At 41.6% G+C, this 15224-nt stretch overlaps 1 protein-coding gene and 1 non-coding gene across 2 annotated transcripts; one reads left to right on the plus strand and one right to left on the minus strand.

The window, feature by feature from the left end:
• The first annotated feature begins 996 nt into the window (after positions 1-996).
• Positions 997-15113, plus strand: tbx21 (T-box transcription factor 21). Its single transcript, XM_028431575.1, has 6 exons — positions 997-1805; positions 8621-8775; positions 9922-10043; positions 10225-10383; positions 10901-10962; positions 11265-15113. The coding sequence occupies exons 1-6, from the start codon at positions 1258-1260 to the stop codon at positions 12085-12087; spliced, it is 1869 nt and encodes a 622-aa protein (XP_028287376.1). The 5' UTR covers positions 997-1257; the 3' UTR covers positions 12088-15113.
• On the minus strand, positions 7095-7168 carry trnat-agu (transfer RNA threonine (anticodon AGU)). Its single transcript has one exon. It is a non-coding gene; the product is annotated as a tRNA-Thr (tRNA).
• Positions 15114-15224: the final 111 nt, after the last annotated feature.

Genomic DNA, 15224 nt, shown 5'->3' on the forward strand with positions numbered 1-15224 from the left:
CACTGAACTGGTATTCTAAGTTCTGCACAGGACCCCTAAAATCATGAACAAATAAGAGAAAGCTTCATAAATTTGAATTTTTAGAAGCTTAGCTAAATCGAATTTTATTTAAAAATAACACTTATTTTTTGGGGGGATTCGTTTACCCAACTGTGATTGAAAAGATCCCTAAAGCACTTCTATTAAAAACAAAACATCTAAATGTCGTGAGGAGTATGATTCAGACGGAAAATGAAATTGAAATCGAGCTGATGATTCAACTCGTTTATGGTGAGGAAAAACTGAAACAGCGATGCAGCAGTGGGCGATGCTTTCTTAAATATTTCTTGAGGTTTTCGCTAAATTACAATAAATCACATTTTGTTAAGAAATCACCTTTAACTTTATCACGTCTGAGCCTACTGAAAATGATTGCTGTCTTTCCTTCGTACAGAAAACTATTATAAGGAAAATAAGGAAGAATTTTTTAAAATAAGATTAACATAAGTTTTGTATTATTATTTTCACGTGTAAAAAAATCTGTTTTATCGCTACATTATGATAAATATAAACCTGTTAAACACTGATGCGTTGTCAGAATATACAAATATAGGCTATATGTCAGATATGTATAATTAATTATTTGCCAAATTAACGCTGTGTGTCACCATTTTAACGTTGAATGAGTTACAAAACAAAAGCATATCATTAATTATTAATATGCGCAGAATAAAGACTGATATTTCCAAACAGAAGCACATTAACACAAATTTATTTCCAGTTGACATTTTTAAATATTTTGCTCATTGATTTTTGTTTGCTTTTGCTTTTTTGTAAAGGTGTGTGTGTGTGTGTGTGCTTGTGTGTGATTCTTAGCCTCTGATGAGGGCATGGCTCTTTCATATCTGGAGCCTATCACGTCCTCCCTCCGCATCAGACACACCTCCAAAATATGACCACTTAGAAAATGTATATATCACAGGTTAGACAGGCGGGCATGCGATTGAGTCACTGCAGCGACTCCACACGTCAAAAAGACAAGAGGGCCAATCAAAAGTTTATAGATAAATTGTCTGTGGGATGTTTTAATATCACAGACTCTGAGCGACCGAGAATTTAGGGCATGTCCGTGCGCTTTGAGTCCTAGGTGAGGGTACCGTAGTCCAGACTGAACTGTTATATCATTTCTTTTTTTTTATTATTGCACATGCTCTCATCCAACTGGACGCCTGAGTGCAAACGTATGACATTTGACACAGCCCGGGAGAGGGGCTGCAAATGGGCGGCATAGGTGGCAACCTCTACCTCAGCATGTTGAATGGGACTGAAACGCAAACTTTCGGAAAGAACGCCGACCTCAGCAGTCACCTCCACCGCGGCGGTAAGGATCTAGCCGAGTTTAAAATGGGAATTCAGGACACGAGGTTTTACTACCCGGACTCTGTTCAGAGCGGGCAGGACGCTCTAGCTCTGCCGTACCACTCGGAACAGGCGGTGGGAGGGTACGGAGCGCAACCCGGCAGGTTTTACGCACAGACCTTCAGCAGCTGTCCGTATGGCGGCGTGCGCTCTCCGCCAAGGAGCGCAGCCGGGCAGGGTTACATCGCGGCGACGGGAGACGGTTTTCCCACAGGGGGGAAAGATGTGTACTCTCCTCCTCCGGAGAATTACTCCGCCGGCTTTCAGCACGGTTACCAGAGAGCGCCTCTATACCCTCTACCTGGGCTACAGGTGTGTGGGAAGACTCAGGCTCTGCTCAATAACTACCCGCTGTGGGCCAAGTTCCACAAGTTCCAAACCGAGATGATAATCACCAAACAGGGGAGGTAAGTCTGCCTGACATCAAACACGAAGGATTTTTAAGACTTGGCACTTTTTGAACGAAAGAACAGAAAATTTCACTTCGCTGCCCTCTTTGCAACTTTATAGATTACTCATCATACCAGTCTTATCTTTGAGCATGAGCAGCCACCACATCACATCACAGCAACACAACACAACGCAGTTTTTTCTCAGAATTAACCTTGTCAAAAAGATTTGTCACAATATATGACGAATTTTTAAATTGCTCAATATTGTCATAAATCCTCGATGTATGTCTTAAAAAAATAATGTCGAATTTTTAAAGTAATTAATTCAAAGTTTTGACCTGATCAAAATTGCCTAAGTAAAAAAAACTGCGCTGGCTGATGCCTGACCTCTATAAAGACTGCCTTCATTTTACCTTCTTTGCTGTAAGAATACTATATTCCTCATATCTTTAAATTACTTCTTTTCAAAATATTTAATCTAAAAAAACATTTAACACCAAACTGTTGCAGCCTGCATATCTGTTCAGACTGAAAGAATAAATCCAAATATCATCTTTAAAAAATACAACATAAACCCAATTTGAGCAGCAGCGTCACAGGAGCCAGGTCTGAGCAGAGCAGAAAGCTCCTGACCTGAGACTGCGCTGCCGGGCCCGTCTGATAGGTCACCGAGCATTAAGATGCAGTCATGTCGATGAGGATTAATTCACTAATATGCGACACTTGTGTTTGACAGAAGGTTTCAGGCCATAGGTTTCTCATGGTGGGATCTGAAACCTCGGTAACCTAACAGGAAACTGATATTTTTAATGACTCCACTGTTATTAAACTTCAGGGGGAAAAACATATTTTAATTTATTCATATTTATTATTTTGTGTGTGTGTGTGTTGCTTCCACGCACCTATGGAGATTTAAAACAGGGGGTGAATGGTTTTAAATCAAATTTTAGTTCAACCTGCTGCAGCCTGTATTTTTGCAAAAACATAAGGGTTAAATATTTGGCTGCCTAAAGAGCTACATTTTTAAATTATTAATTCTTTTTTAAATAGTTTCCTTGCATTTTTAAGCTTAAGCAAATACAAAAAAAACAAAAAAAAGCATACTGTTTACTAAAATTTCTAGTTTGTGTATAATTTTTTTGTGGAAGAACACAAAAACTCTCACATTTTACTGCATTTCTATAAATGTTAGTAACCAGTATCAGTAAATAAACTGTCAGTGGTCATTGTAAGAATCAGAAAGAATCAGATACAAAGATTGCCCGCAGTGATGACAGGGTTGGTGAAATGGCTGCAGAGGTGTTATCCTTCCACATGTGACAAAAAAACAAGTTTTCATGTTGTGTACAAAACCACAGACCTCATATTACGAAAATGTCAAATCCTGACGCTATAATTGTCATTTCCCTTTAATCTTAGCATCCTTCCTTCCATGCTGAACTTCTGATGAAGGTGTCAAGAACAGTGAAAAAAAATCAGCAGGATTTTTTTAGAGAAGTTGAGCAGAATATCACAGGCCAGCTCTTGAAATTTTTATCCTGGTTCAAGGTTCTCACCGTAATTTTGCTGTGATTTTAGAGAGGGGGTCTGCAATGTTAATCAAAACCTTGGTATCTATAGGAGAAAGGGTGAGAGAAGCTCCAGAGGAATGTAGAGAGAAGGGTCAAACACCAGCGAGGCTTCAGATGGCCACGCTGAGGAGGTGAGGCGCCTTTGAAGTGCAGGAAGTAAAAGACTAGAGTCTCTTTTTTTCTGCTTTCTTCAGCCTCCACTCGGTGCTGGCTGTATAGCCTGACAGATCTCTCAGAAGTTTTGCACATGTACCACACCTGGGGCTTTGAAATCTAGACACATTTACACGACCTGCAGCAAAGGACGGGCATGAATTCATCTGTGAGTTAAATTCAGATCACCTCACTAGGTGATGCCACTTCAGGCTCTCCTCAGTTTGTGCTTAAGTACTGAGACAAAGTTCATGAGCGAGGTGTCGGCGTAAACACATCATCTGAAGCTACAGCTCCAACTAATTAATGAAACAAAGGACGTTTTTGTGCTAAAAATGGGGGTTTCTGAAAAAATGAAGTGACTAAAGCTGAACAGAGAGAGTAAAGCTTTTTTCCTTGTTCATTTGTTTGGTCATTGCTTATCCTACACCTGCTCTCACTTTAGATATGAGTCAGGAAGGCAGGCTTCTCCCTGCAGTAGTTTCCAAGAAGTACACGCATTTATGTTGAAAATTTTATTTTCAAGAGTTTTCAAGTGTGAAGACGAAGAAGCTTCAGGTAAATGCCTGCTTGACCGAACAAGCAAAGAAGGAAACCTGAGGAGGAGAAAGAGGAAAGTCCTGAAAGCTTTTAGGTAAATAACACAGAGACAGAGCTTCAGACTCAAAGGAATCATGCTCATCTGCTCTCTCTGCCCCACTGCCTCCAAACTGTTAGCATGTATCAGTCTGATGCCTGGTAGTTTATAAGAGGGGAAATAATCCTTTGATCTATCTTGTTTCAAAGAATGGTTCTCACTGCATGGTGCTATGAGTGTCTGCTGAGCAGCAACATCCCAAAAATGGACATAAACCATGCAGCTCTTATGGTGTTCTATCAATAGTGGATTATAATAAAATGTAATTGGCACTTAGGAAACTCTTCCACTTCTTGTTGATTTCCTTTGAGGAAATCATCACTTTGTATATATTTTGTAATGCACCAGGCTTACATACATACTAATAATACTAATTATATCAATAATCCCCTTTTTTAGGGGTTCATGTTTGGAAGTCATTGCATTCATTCTCTCTCCGTCTGAAAGCAGAAGTGGGACTATTTCAAGGTTTTGACAGTATGACCTGTCACTTCCTGTTCAGCTGTTTATGCGGGTGCATAGGCAGCTTTTCGCAGAAACATCTAGTGCCAATATTTTCAGCTAGCACTTCCTCTTGAGAAAATGTGTGTAAGTGTGTAAATAACCCTCCTCTAATAAACTGAGCGGTGAAGTTTACTGCACATTCAGCCACCGTCCTATTCCTGCAGGCCTCAAAGTTCTTATTTATCACTGCTGTGGCTCTTATAGACCTCTGAAAAGAGGTTTAATTAGATTACAAATCTGAATTGACTGATGGTATTGATTAAGCACAAGGGTTAATTGATCATTTTGAGGCCTCCTCACAGCTCTGCTAACATGCACATGCAGTTCTGATTTTTAAATTTAACATCCTTGGTTTCTCAGGCCCAGTAAATGGATGATATCAACTAAACATAGGGCCTTTTTATGTAGTGGGCAAGTACAAAACAAAGGTCTCTTGGGTTTCTTTTCCAACTTCCAGAAAGTTTTTTGCAGTTTTACATTCTAATAGTGCAAACATGTCCTCCAGTTTCTGGCTTACACCTTACAGCCACAAGAGGCCGTTTGTGTTGCCTTCTTATCACCCATCTTAATACATGATAAGACTCTTTCTGGCCTACCACCCCTGTAGGTAAAACATGTGATGATAACAATGCAGCTGCAACACTCATGTGGTTGCCATTTTGACAGTGATGGTGACATCATTAGAAAGAAGTATAGTAGTGTGTGTAGACTACGGGGTTACACCATTATAACAATTCAAACCAGCATACATGGTCATGCTGCTAGAAACACTCAACACTTAACAGTGGAACAGTGAACTAAATTAATATTACACTATTACTCTCAGTCTTCAACAACTCCTCTAAATTTCCTTCAGTTGTAAAAAAAAAAGTCCCTATTCTTACAAGCATCAGCATGACATCCATGCTCAGAAATGAGTGTCTGCGTGTCGAACAGTGCTTGTGTCCGGCAGCAGCTGTAGACTGGCATGTTTTCGTCACAGATGATCAGGCGTATGCACGGTGACAAAAACTGGACCTGAACTCCTGTCCAGATGAATCAGCGGGTGCGCTCATGTAGAAAAGTCCTCTCCCTGGTGAATACCCAGTTCCTCTCCTCCTCCTCCTCTCAAGCTTTAAGCCTTGCATCAGGACAAACCACTCCCCCCCTACTCTCACTCCACCCTCTGCTCTTTCCTTTTCCCCTCTCTCTAACCTCCGTTTCCCCCTCTTGGTTTCTCCTCCTGCATCCACCAACCCCTCTTCCTCTTCTCTTTCTCCCTCTCTTCCACACAGTTTATTTTGATTTTTTTAAATGTCACTGTCTCTGTATTACTGGCTGGTTCACCACACTCGTCTGTCTGTTTGGTATTTTGTCTGAAAAAGACTACAGTTATGAGTGTTTGCGTCCACACACACCTGTATCAGACTGACAGAGTACACCAGGCGTTTGTTGTCACTGTGTCTATGAATCAGAGCTGGCAGAGCATGAGTATGAACATGTAAAATCCAGCACACAGAGCTGCAGTCAGAACGCTACTGTACCCTTCATTACCACAATGCCACCACACTGAAAATAACTGCACACTTTTATGTTTTAGTGTTTTCCAGCCTCTCTCAGTGAACTCTGTACACACAGCCTAGGTTCCACCCCCACATGCAAATACCCCTCTGTGTTGTGTTTTCTATGATTTCCCCATTTGTCGAGTTCTGATTTCCTATAAAAGGCTTCAGTGTAAGTGAATTGACAATATCAGTGAAGCAAATACCAGCAAGTATTCTTCTACTTTCTGGATCACTTGTTCGTAATATATACTGAATAACACAGAGAGAGAAAGATTCTGTTTTCGCTTGTATAAAACACTGCAGTGGAAGCAGAGCCTTTTCACCTGTTCTTTGCAAGTCACTACAGAGCTGCTGCCATGATTGTGTTTCACCAAGAACCATGATTGATTGTTTAACTGAGTCGCACTGTAGCCAGGGAGAGGTTTTGTCTTACTAGTTAAAGGGTAAGACAAGTGTGTGTGTGTGTGTGTAAAAGCATTGTGAGCAGAAACTAGGCAACATATCACCATCTAAATGTTTCTTCACCTTTACCTCAGCTATTACATTCATCATTCACATTTAGAACATATATACAATGTAAATTAAGGGAAAGTTCAAGATATATGAGTCCTGCACTGAACATGTTAAAGGTCAGATAGAAAGCCAAAAGACACTAAAGCAAAAAGTGAGCTTTACTTGACAAAATGCAGGTTTAAGGTTACAAAAACCGACAAATAAAACACAGAGAGCAGCCTGAGGCAGGATCTGACACTCAGAGAAAGGTTCAAAACCAAAGAACACAAGAGAGGCACACTATGACTATGGGCGAGTTTGGGTAATATTTGCTACAGATGAGGCAAAAAGGGAGATAAGATAAAACTTGATCAGTTGATCCTGGAGGAAATTCTTTAAACAAAGGCACTGCTGGGATTTGAACCCAGGATTTCCTGTTTACTAGACAGGCACTTTGACCAACTAAGCCACAGCACCTGATCTGAACCATACAGAAGCACCTTGTTGTTTGCAGGCAAACACTACCAGTCAATGCAACCACTGACTACACAACTGGTGACGGCGCACAATACACATGATCATATGTTACAATTTGGGAAGCACAATAAACACGTGTGATGTCTTGTGTTTTAAAATAAACTGGGTAGTTAGCTTTAGCTAGCATAAAGACTGCAAGCAGCAGGGCAGCCAACTGCCTGCTTTTGAGTTGTATGGTCTCCAGTGGATGCAGCCTGCTGATGTCTAATCCCCTGATACTGCATCTTTAAAGGTTTGTGGCAATTTAATTAAATGAACAGTATAAAATTCATGGTGATGCACCCCTTCATCACGAGGTGACAATCTGTGAAAGCTTGGTAAGAAATATATGCGTGATTTTGCCCAGAAAAGGATTTTAACATTCATGTTGGCTGAGTTATCCTGGGGCAGTGCAGTAAGTGCTTCTGTGTCAGCATTACATGTTGCCTACTCTGTTGTTTAGTGTATACATGAGTGTCAACATGGTCTGTCTGTCATAGTTTGTAGTCATTTTGTGTACTTAGTTCACAGGTGTTATACATTGGTATGTGTGTGTGTGTGTGTGTTTTTTTTGTCTGTTTGTTTGTTGTTTTTGTTTTTAGTCTTTGGATTTATCCCGGCTTTCCTATCTCCTTTCCCGGGTCGTGGAGACTGGGGACGTTGTGACCTCCCAGTTACCTTGTCTCAGTGAAGCCCTCAGTGATCAAAATAAGTTCCACATGTAAAGCCCCAGCAATCAAGAGCAGCTTCTGAGGCATCTTTTATTAACAGCAGCATTAAATATTCACCCAGAGTGTCAGTCGCCCCCTCCACACCCTCCATTACTATGATTCTTCAGAAACAGAAGGAGTCCTGTAGGTCCTGACATGCATCACCTCCTTATCCTTAAAGGGCATAAATAGTCATTCTGATTCTTTTCACTAGTGTATAACTTTCACAAACCATGGGGTGGGGGAGGAGAGACCACCCACCTGCAGCTGAGGAAGAGAGCCATTAGCATCTGATACAAATCAGAGCAAACACAACTATATGAATCAAAGAAGAGACAGGGTTGGAAAGTGTGCTGGTTTTACTCCACTGTAGATGCAGGAATTCAGAACATAAAGAATAACATGAAGGTTCTACATGTGAGAAAATGCTTGTGCCATTGTGAATAATGGACATCCTCACCCTCTATTCATGCATGAGCAGGCATCCTGGGTATCCTGCACTGTCACACACATATATATTTTTCTGTGCATAAGAAATGATTACATAACATTAAATTGTCTAGCAGAGAGTAAAATTACAGTAATGTTGAACTAAAGGGCAGATCCATGCATCACTCAGAAAACACATGTTTATTGTTGGTTAAAATGCACAATGTATATATGTTTGTTCTCTTACCAAGTGTGTTTTCATGTGATCATTCAGGAGGATGTTCCCCTTCCTGAGCTTCAACATCAGCGTTCTGGATCCATCTGCCCACTATAATGTCTATGTGGATGTGGTTCTGGCTGATCAGCACCACTGGAGGTACCAGGGCGGCAAGTGGGTCCAGTGTGGGAAAGCTGAGGGCAACATGCCAGGTACAATGACACACAATATACTACTACTGACTTTAATTACTGAAGAGAGCAGATCGCTTAAGACATGATGCAGTGTTTTCTAAGAGAAACTGCTTTAATGAGTGCTATCATTTATAATTATAATACACTTACCACCTGTAAGAAGAAGTAATGAGGAAAAGGTTCAGCCTCATGTTCTCCGTTGGGGGGGGGGGGGGGGGGGTTCGGCTCCAGTTGCTGAAGTGTTAAACTCTGGTCAGTTATTGATAGGCGGGCCTTCAGCTTAGTATATACAACACTGAATATGTTGAGGAAGTGGTTTACTGTAGCAAATGTCTGTGCATAATATAAAGCATCCAAGATGTGATGCACAATCATGCACCAGTAGACTGCAAGGGTTTTGTGGACAGTTTGGTATTGCTTTTGCTGTCAGCAGCTCATTACAGAGAGTTGCTCTTCTGTGCAACTTAAATTGTTGATTTTTTAAATGTTGGTTAAGAGCAGATTATTTGGTGCTCTATTTTTCAGCAGCATTAGCTTTATTTAACACAGTTCTGTTAGACTGATAGCACTAATTCACCTAACGTCTGTTAAATCGTGTTTCTATTTATAAAACTATAAAAATAAAACAGTGGAAATGTATTCCTGTACTCCCTCTTCTTTCTTTCTTTCATTCATTCTTTCTTCCTCTTCACACCTTGGTTGACGATAGACAAAAGTCAACCAAGCTAACATTTAGTGTGTGATAGATGATCAACAAACCACAATTATAAAAATGAGAAAAACAGCTAGGTGCTGTCACACATATGCCAGGTGTTGTGAAAAGGTGACAAGGCTTGATGTGTTACAGTTGTGGAAATTGTGGTGAAACGACTTTGCTAAATAAGATCTAATATTGCATTAATGTGGTGCACACATTTTAAGGTTAGCAGGTCATTGTGGTGGTGCTGTGAAAAATCTGTGATTCTATCCTGCTGTAATAGGAATGTAAACAATAGCAACTCCAATTCCTGTAAATCTGCTCTATATAAATCAGATTATGATCTTAATCTGGTGTTATGTGTTTCTGTTATTACTAGAACATGTTTCATTGTTTGGGATTATTGTAAATTGACCAGTTTTACTTTAAATTTACCAAATTTGATGCTACATTTTCTATGCTTGCAGGGAACAGGATGTACATGCACCCTGACTCTCCCAACACAGGAGCTCACTGGATGAGACAAGAGGTGTCATTCAGTAAACTGAAGCTCACCAACAACAAGGGCAGCACCAACAACGTGGCTCAGGTACAGCATCTAAAGTCGGCATACTCGAAAAAAATAACACTGCATGTTATAATAATTTCCCTATTATTTTTGTCACACTTATAGATAAAATATAAATAATTGTGAAAATATTCAGATTAAGTCTTACCAAAAATCCAGATTATTACATCAGATATTAGATTGTGGCTGTCCCTCTCTGCAGATGATAGTCCTGCAGTCTCTCCATAAGTACCAGCCTCGTCTTCACATTGTGGAGGTGAAGGAGGACGGCTCGGAGGATCCCTTCCTGTCATCCAAAGCCCAGACCTTCGTCTTCCCTGAGACTCAGTTCATAGCCGTCACTGCCTATCAGAATGCAGATGTAAGTTAACATAAACACTTAAGATCTGTCTCACTGTCACATTCTTGACTTTTTTATATTAATAATTATGATAAGAATCACAGATTTGGGCAGTATCTTTCACTGCTGCAAATACACCTCTTATACTCTACAACACAGTGTTAATGATTCATGTCAGAGAGGGAGCTGTACATAGATTTATGCATGCATTTATCAAATATGTATACACACTGTGTCAGCATGGCAAACTATACTGTACATTGCAAGAGCCAACACCACCTCAGCTGACCTGTGCACTGCGCTCCACTCCACTATACTGAACAGCTGCTCAGATACATTGTGTAAGAGTTACACTATTCCAAGTCGCCTAGTTTTGTGCTGTATGTGAGACCACCCACTCTCTGGTTCCAATGATGAACGCTTTCCAACAAGACAGGAACTGGTAGCCTCATTAATTATGAGTCAGTGACCTCCTCTCTGTCTGCTCTTTTTCCTTTGCCTACATTCTCTCAATGCCCTCCTCCTATTCCCTACCTAGATCACTCAGCTGAAAATAGACCATAACCCCTTCGCCAAAGGTTTCCGTGACAATTATGACACGTAAGTAATTTAGAAAAAGCCTGTATTTGTAAAACTGCACAGAATGAAGACTATCATGTGAACCAGAAACTGTGAAACACTGGTAGGATCACTGCTGGTACTGAAATGTCTTGAGTTCTGGTGTCACCATTTTAATATTGAAATAGATGTAATTTATGCACTGCTGCTGAGCACACTGCAGAGTGTGAGGGACTGTGCGATGCTTGATAGTTGTTTGAGGTTTGGGCAGGAAATAACACCTTCTCTTTTTTCCTCTTCTTCTCACACTCTCTTCTCTTCCCCTCCTCCTCCCTCCTGCCTAGGCTCTATGCTCCTCCTGACTCTGATCGCCTCACCCCCTCCCCTACAGAGAGCCAGCAGCTGCTGCCAGGGAGCTGCTTCCCCCAAGGCTACCTCTCTGAACAGTACATGAGCCCGCTGCCCCAGAGCCGCTTTTATGGCCGGGAGCCTCTTGGTATGGGCCAGCAGCCCAAAGACCCATCCTCCAGCCCAGGTCCCCATAGCCGCTGGTACCTGTCCCCTCAGCAGGGTGTGGCCCCTAACCGGCTTGACTTCACTTCCTCCTACGAGGGGGACTTTGGTGGAAATGGTTTCTACAAGCCCTTCCCCCTCCAGACATCAGCTCACCATGCCCTCACCTACTATCCTGACCATCCTTTTGCATCTACCAGTGTGTCTGTATCAGGAGCCGGCACCGCAGGCTGGAGCACCAGCCGGCCCACTCCACAGTACCTCAGTCATCCCAGTAAACCTGGCCCCAGTCTGGGCTGGTTTAGACCCATATCATCCTCTTCTTCCTCCTCTTCTTCTTCTACATCACCTGGCAACCCCAGGCTGCATCCTCCCTCACTCCTGGAGCCTCTCCAGCCGCCACCGCTGCTGCAAGACAAGCCTAAAGACACTGTGGGAGTGGTGGCAGAGGACCCCTGGCTCGAAACCCCCTCTGTAAAATCAGCAGACTCGGCTGACTCAGGCTTGTTTGAGGGCGGCGTGGGGGACAACAAGAAGAGGCGAGTGTCACCTTATACATCCAGCACAGAAAACTCTCCACCTCCACGTAGTGGTGAGGTGTGCGAGAAAGACAGCAACAGCGATGCAGACTACTATGGCTATTACACCCACTGAAGAACTCACTCATGACCACAAGCACCACAGAGTCTCCCAACACCTACCCCCCATCTGTCTGTCCAGTCAGGTACTAAAAAGGGCTGGAACAGTACCACATCACTGAACGTGCAACTGAACATGGGACCTGCACACAGCGTGCTCTTTGTAGGCCCGTCTCAAAGTGTTAGATGATTACAGGAGAAACTTTAGTTTACTGTCAAAGTTAGCATTGAACAAAAGTGGAAGTGACTGGGACACTGCCCTACAGTCACATAAACACCAAGCAGACGTACAGACCTGTGACTTAAGTCTTTGAAACATCTGGAGATTTGAAAAAAAAGATCTGCATATCTGCTTGTTGACAGACGCCTGCAGGGATTGTCTGTTCTTTCTGCATCAAACACTCTCTCTGTCTCTTTTGCTCCGTCTCGTCTCGCCCGTCTCTTCTTTCTCACCTTTAAACATTCACACTCGCAACATGCGCATGCCCCCCCCCCCCCCCCCCCATGATCAGCTGAAATTACATTTGCACAATATCCTCTTAAAAATTAGGCCCAAAATGTTTAGTGCAGCTCCCACTAGTGGCCAAAAAAGGATGGTTGCAGGCTGGCAGTGCAAAGGCCAAGTGTTTGAATGTCAGGGGGTTAAAACAGCTTAGCAGGCACATGTTCTGAAGCGAGGCTAATCTGTCTTAACCTTGCATGTCAGCACTGTGTGAGAAAATGTCGTCAAATGTTTGAATTCATCTGCCTTCCTTAGATCAAGGCAGCTAATGTTCATCAACAGCACTGACCCTGAAACAGAAAGATGACATAAGTCGTCAGGAGAGGCAGCATAGCAGTGTACTGGATATGGTTGTAAAAATGGACAAATGTTTTGTCAACCTGCTATTTAATTTGATGTTTGAAAGGAATGAAGGAGGGAGTTTCCAGAGCTATTTGAGCACTTCTCCAAAAAAAAACACATAGGCGCCATGAAGATGGTGTGATGTGATGATGAGATTGCATCATTCAAAAAAGCCCCACACAGTCAAAAAATTAGAAGAGTGCCAGAGTGAGGTGAATATAGGTTGATGTTTTTTTCTGTCACAGGATGTTAAGAAAATGATCACTAAGTATTTTAAAGACATGGATGAGTGAGTTTGTACTTCTTAGCACTATAGAGCAGCAGTCCAGCTCCTCTGCTACTACTAATCGATGTGAAAACACTCCTGTCACCACACACACACACAAAAATCCCACGATCAATAACAGCAATGATGGTAGCACTAGAAAACAGCATCGGCAGGGAAGTTTGTGGAAGTTATTGTTGTGATGCTGTAGGTCTTCCCCAAACTGCTGCCATACAGCAGGACTAAGTGCCCCTGAAAGTGGGTCATTGAGGATGCCCACGTCTACCTGTAGGTAAATAGACAAGGCACTGTCACCCTGGAACCGCAATAAACAGGAAGCACAAAGTGACCAGACAGACACTGTGAATTTCCCCCCTAGTCTTTAGGCCTATCATGTGGTGACACCGGGTGACAGCGGTCCGACTCCAGGCCTGGTGACAGAAATGAAGAGTGAGGTTCCAGTCGGCACTCATCAGAGATGTGCTCCTCATTCCTCAGCAGGTGTGCTAATGGCCTCAGACAACACTGTGGGCAACAGGCAGCATTACTGATAGGCGTTATTTTGAAATTAACACAAATTTAATGTGCTCACATGCTTCAAATTTGATAACATTCGGTGAAGGAGAGGCAACAGAATGTCTGTTTATGGCAAAAAAAGTTTAGTCTGTACAAAATGCAAACTTTCATTTGTACAGACTAAACAAATAAACGTGGTTAGAGTAGCAAGCAGGCAGATTTTGTCAGGTAGCCTCAGGCTAATTATTCTCCCCTGTATTTTGTCTTTATGCTAAGCTAAGGTAAAAGGCTGCAATGCACTGATCACACAGACTATGGTGTGATACTCTCACAGCAGTTAAACAGAAACTATTCAGGTGCATCTATTTAATACCATTTTGAATGAAGAATTCCATTTTAAATGAAGAGTAACTGTTTAGGTCCTGTCATGAAGAAATAAGAGGGTGTTTTAGGGTTAACTTGTACAGATGAATTTTACACATGGTAGGTATTTTACACTCCAATTTCAGCATTGTTAACTTGTTTTAACACGTTTTAGGCAAACAAAATTCAACCAATGAGCTTTGTAAAAAATGTGACAAAAATCTAATGACAAAATTTTACAGCTTGTTTTTGTTTGTGTTGTTCTAAAACCATTTACTCTGGAGGTTAATAGCAAACATGATGCACTTCCATGTAATGTTCTTACAGTTGTCTTAAGACGAATGCAAACTGAACATTTAAAAAATAAATTGAATCACAATGGATGAGCTCTACTGATATAAAAATATGTATGTGTAATATTTCCATAAGATTTATTATTGACTTGTGTTGACATCTGTCAGAGAAAGGGGTGGCAGTTAATTAATGAAGCTGTACTATGGACAATTCATGTTTTAAGTGCAATTAAAAGAAGCTAAATTAGTTTAAAGGTGAGCAGCAGTGAGAGCTTTTATGTGAACACTGACCTGTGTTACAATGTCCCTTATTTATTTTATGTGGTTACACTGAGTCACCCTGCACCTATAGGAGTGCAAGACCTCACATCACCATCATCATCAGCACACAAAGGCTTTCAGTTACCTCAGGAACGCCCCCTGCTGGACATCTCTCAGCTATTACGCTCTGCCATTAACCCACATCTCTTACCTCCCATGAGCCTGTGTTTCCCACCTAGTACATTTCCAGAGACCTTCACTAGAAGCAGAGTAGTGACAGAGGGGAAACCAGAGGGCTCAAGGAACAAGCATGTTATTTTTTGTGTGTGTGTGTGTGTGTTCCATGTGCACTGTTCATGTCAAAGGACTATAAAAGCTTACAAAATTCGGAAATAAGACGAGTTCTGAAAGGGGGATGCAGAAACTTATTTATTATAGGTGGTGTTAAATGTGTATTAAACTGTTGTTTTTTTATTCATGAAATTAAAGCTTACACCTTATGACTGCTTCAATGTGTGTCTTTTATTTGATGTCTGATAGCTACATCTGATTTCAGGTTCTCATTTTTGAAAGATCGTTACACACTGCAGTCATAGTACAGCTATGGGATT

The sequence above is a fragment of the Parambassis ranga genome, chromosome 19 (genome assembly GCF_900634625.1).
Source record: "Parambassis ranga chromosome 19, fParRan2.1, whole genome shotgun sequence".
Taxonomy (NCBI): Eukaryota; Metazoa; Chordata; class Actinopteri; family Ambassidae; genus Parambassis; species Parambassis ranga.